This window comes from Nicotiana attenuata, chromosome 10, assembly GCF_001879085.1.
Source record: "Nicotiana attenuata strain UT chromosome 10, NIATTr2, whole genome shotgun sequence".
NCBI lineage: Eukaryota > Viridiplantae > Streptophyta > Magnoliopsida > Solanales > Solanaceae > Nicotiana > Nicotiana attenuata.
In genome coordinates this window covers 19,148,059-19,153,119 of record NC_031998.1, presented here as the reverse complement: position 1 = coordinate 19,153,119, position 5,061 = coordinate 19,148,059, and the positions used below count along the sequence as shown (strand labels likewise).

The 5,061-nt window shown below is 37.9% G+C and overlaps 1 protein-coding gene across 1 annotated transcript; it reads right to left on the bottom strand.

Moving 5' to 3' along the window:
* Positions 647-1,294, bottom strand: LOC109233620. Its single transcript, XM_019399501.1, has one exon. It carries the CDS (start codon positions 1,292-1,294, stop codon positions 647-649), a length of 648 nt encoding a protein of 215 aa, XP_019255046.1.

Below are 5,061 nucleotides of genomic sequence, written 5' to 3'. Positions count from 1 at the left end.
AAAGACTGCCTGAGTGATGTCTTCACCCACAACTGACCATGCTTTCTTGAAGAAAACTGCATTGAAACCATCAACACCTGGGGCCTTGTTGTCATCTACTTCATTAAGAGCATCATATACTTCCTGCTTAGTAACGGGGGATATAAGCTCCAATTGTTGTTGTCTAGTTAATCTATGCCCCAACTTGAGTACTCTAGGATCAATAGCAGGAAGATGAGTAGCAGCAGTACCAAGTAACTTCCTATAGAAATCAATAATCTCATGCTCAACAACAGTTTCAGAGTTCAGCAGGATATCCTCTGCATTTACTAACCGTCTGATCTGATTTTGAACCTGTCGCCCTTTCATACTTGCATAGAAAAATTTAGTATTGAAAACCCTTGTATTCAACCATTGTATCCTAGACTTTTGTGTAGCTATGCCTTCTTCAATTAAGGACCATTTTCCTAACTGCAGCTTCAGCTCCTTCTCCTCTTTAAAAAGATCATGTGTCTGACTAGGATCTTCCATTCTAGCCTGTATTTCATCAAGATGACCTCTGAGTTTAATAATTTTGTTCTCAATACCAGAGAACTCCTTTTTATTCAGTTGCTTCATTGCATGTTTAACATTCTTCAGTCATTCCCATATCTTATACATGGAATGCTTATAATCTGGTATCGACTCTCACAAGTTGGATGAAATTTGGATGATCAGATAGGCAGTTAAGGAACCTGAATGGCCTATGACCTCTACCAGGAGCGTCTTCAAAACTTATTGATATAGGGGAATGATTTGAGCATCCCGAATCCATAATTGTGGCTTCTAAATGAGGCATAACATGTATCCAATCTGAATTGACAAAGGCCCAATCTATCTTGCTGAATACATGTGAATTTGTCCAAGTATATCTTCTACCCACATATATTAATTCCACAAAACTAGAGTCAACCAGGAAACTTCTAAAGTCTCTGGTTTCCACATCTTGGACAGGTGCACCCCCTATTCTATCTTCTGCATCTATAATAGAGTTGAAGTCTCCCATAACTACCCACGGACCCTGCACTTTGTTAGCTAGATTGCCAAGTCCAGTCCACAAACTTCTTCTATCCTGGATAGTATGTAGACCATAGACTATTGTGAAAGTAAACTCCACATTTAATGCATAAATTTTAATCAGACCATGTATGTACAGAGTTTGTGTTTCAATCAACATAAAATCCACCAAGTCGAGATCCCACATAATCCAAATTCTTCCCCTTATACCTGCATCATAGTTAGCATACCAACTCCATCTTCTAGTAACTTTCTTCATTATTAGATTAGCATGTTGCTCCCCAACTCTATGTTCTATTAGTGCAAGCATACCATTCTTATTTTGATTGATAAACTCCTTCACCTCCTTCTGCTTATATACTTTATTTAGTCCCCTAAAATTCCATGTAACCACATTATGATATTGCAAAAGGTTGGGTACTAGGACCCGACATCTCATGGCTACACTGTCCTCTGTCCTTCACTGCATCCGTAAAGCCATGCACACTTCTTTGATCCTCTAGCATACTAAAACCATTATTAGTTGGCACTTTATTTGTAGAAGCATTGGTAATTGTTTGAGCCTTACCTGCTGACTTGCCCCTGACCTCTTGCCACTCTTTACTACCCTGTTGAGTAGCCTTCTCTGTTTTGATATCTTTCTGTTTTGCTAATGCTTGGCTAACAACATTTGCCTTCTGTGGTAACACATTATTTTGTATTGTGCCTACAGCATGTGTCATGTTAATTGGTTTCTCCATTTTTTGTTCCTGTGATTGTTTGCTTTTCCAATGTAAATTTGGCCTCTGGACCTTCTTATTTGGTTGTTGTACCACTTGTTTACCTTTCTCTACACATATGTGATCAACTTTTAGGCCGTCATTGCAATATTCTGGAATTCAATCGTAGTCAACAGCTTGTTCAAATTCACCATTAGGATCTTGTACCATAATGCTTTTTGGTAGTGGCCTAGAGATGTCCATTTCCACTAACACCCTGGCATATGAGATCCTATCTACACTAGATGTGCAGTCATCCGCATATAATGGAGTGCCCAAACTTCTACTAAGTCGTCTTAGTGATCTCTTACTCCAACAATTCAATGGTAAATTTGGGTACTGAACCCATATTGGAATAGTTTTCAAAACTTCATCATGGAAATTAAATTTTGTAGTCCATGGTTTAAATATAATAGGCTTGCTATTTATGGTATGTGACCCAGAGTATAACACTTCATTTTTATCTTCTAAGCTATTAAAGAGAATAACAAAGTACCCCTCATTATGATAGTAGATTCTTGGTTTAGCTATGAAGTTCCATTGAGCAGCAATGAATCGTTCTAGTGCACCGATTGTGGGAGAAGCTCCAACTACGTACAGGTTATGGCCTTCCTCCATTTGTCATTTTCTACTTCAACCTCCTCCTTTTGAAGTTGTACCACTTTGACCCCGTCTTGAATTAGTGGCGCAATGTACTCTAAGTCCATCCCCTTCGCAGCAAATTTGTTCCCAGTAAAGAGAGTAGCCCATGTCTTTCCCTCTGTTTCAATAGGAATGTTCAAAATCCTTTGCGCACCACTTGGTTCCTCTGTCGCCGACATTCCAGCTCCTACCTCAGCCATCATTGACCATTCATTCCTTGCATTCTCTGTAGGTCTTGGGGTCTGCTTCCTAGTTTTTCCTACTGAGTTTGCATCGAAATTTTGCTTTCCTTCCACCCGAATCGGAGAGGTAAGGGTTTTTTCCATTGAAGACACATTCGAGATATGCTTTCCATCCACCCTAATTGGAGAATTCAGGGTTTTTTCCATTGAAATCCCACCCGAATTTTGCTTGCTTTCCACCCTCAGGGGAGACTTAAGGGTATTTTCCGCTGGATTAAGGGTCTTTTCCACTGAATTTGCGACTGTAATTTGCTTTCCTTCTACCCTATTAAGCGGAGTTATGGCAGTCCCAAGCTTAGCTGGGGTAGTATTCATCAACACACTTACTGTAACACTAGGCCCTCCTTTGAGCCCTAGTTCGTCTTTCCCAACCAATCGACGATTGGCCTTATTCACCTTCACAGCTGAGATCTCGATCTTCTTCACTGCCTTTTTTCGCCCGGCCAATTCCGACGAGGCGTACTGTAGAAACACCACTATCGTGCGCCTTGAGAGTAAAAAGCTAGAGAGAGAAAGTCATTAGGACTTTTCTCCTTATCTTTATGATGATGCGCTTTTAGTAATAGAGAAATATTCCACTTTTATGAGGGTGGCTAAACAATAATCTTATAATAGATTTCAGCGTATTATTGTGACTAGACACAACCAACATGATCAGCCGACCGAGATATCTTTTAGGAAGATGAAAAATAATTTGAAATTGCCGATTTTAGGCTAATGGATAGTGATACTCATGAACTGAGTATAGTTCGGGAATAACTTATTTGTGTTTTATCTAGTCCGCTGAGAATTAGGCTAAGTTAGGGTTGGACAAATATATCTCAATTAAAATGACCTTGAAATTTTTTGTGATATGTGAAATACATCACATTATAATATATCTATACTTAACTAATCTTATGAGGTAAATTTGACATAAATATAAAAAGATACCCTTTAATTGTATTAATTGTATTATATATTGGTCTTATAATTGAGTTGTTGCTCGGTGAAAAATAAGACTGGCAATGGAGTAAAGGAAGAGTCTTAAGGGGACATACTAGAGCGATGTATTAATGGGGTTAGAGTAGTGAAAGACATGTAGGAGAATTACGGAAGAAGTTTATATTTTAATTGGAGGGTTAGTCGAATACTCAAGCCAATATTCAATTCGAGTTACTCTTAAAAAATTTCAAAAAGAATTAAGGAAAATGACACCATGATATGATAACTTGTGATATTATCCAAATATGTTGGACTGTTTGGGCGGTACTATCGGGTTGTGTTAGATCAAAAATGCGCAAATTTGACACGCTTGTCTATTATTGATGAAGTGCATTGCAACGTGTTCCCAAACTCGAAATAAATTAGGTATTAATTGCAAAAGGCCAAGATAAAAACAATTTCATTCTTATTCCCGCCGACATATTTCATATTCCTTCACAATATTTTTGACATCCTCAAATAATGTAGAGCCAATAGAATATGGCTATGATCTTTTGATGTGTAACATATATGCTAGAATGAACCCCCAATCTACCCCCAACCCCACCTCGCTGCTCAATAGTGTGGAATGTAGTTCATGGATTAGCTTTTTCTCTAGTTGATCATAATTTTCTACCCATACTTTTCTTTGATGTCTCATAATCTCTTGATCAAACCGCATATTTGAGATCACTAATGTGTCAATTCAAAATTTGAGAAATGAGTTCTTAACCTCAATGTACCGACCCAAAATTTATCTAGTCGTGATAGCATCTAACCCAACCTGCTAGGTAAGCCAAGTAACAATCAACACAACTCAAATGAGAATAATAAATGTAAATGAGTAAAATAACTGAAGTTCTATACAATCTTCCAAGGATTGGTAGTACAAGTCACGAGCTTCTAAGACTTAGAATTTACAAAGCTGGTATGAAATAAATAAATCATTTGTTCGAAATATACATAAACAAATATGCAAATCTAAAGCTACCAAGGACAAGTAGCTGCTATAATCGGAACGCAGGTACATCTTCCATGCCAGCTCCCGCCATAAGTGTAGTATGAGTACAACCGACCATACATATTCAGTAAGTAACAAACCTAACCTCGGGTTGAAAGCAGTGACGAGCTCGGAAGAAGGTCAGAGTCCAACACCAATATCCAATCACAACTCGTAATAATATAATGAGAAAACTAAAGGTAAATAACTCAAGAGATATATGCTCAGCTCGTTCACAGTTACGGGAAAGCATGCATACTTTTCAAGTATAATGGTCAATTCCAAATCTCACTATTGAAAATCAACTAAACATGAGTTTATCAAAAGAACTGTATTCCCAATTCACAACACCAGATAAGAATTTGTGTTTACCAATCAACATGAAGAAAGTACATCTCTATGCCTATACGTCAAGTCCTCA

What these genes read in the sequence shown, in the direction of transcription:
- LOC109233620 (XM_019399501.1), bottom strand. Translation starts at nt 1,294, where the DNA reads ATGAAGAAAGTTACTAGAAGATGGAGTTGGTATGCTAACTATGATGCA.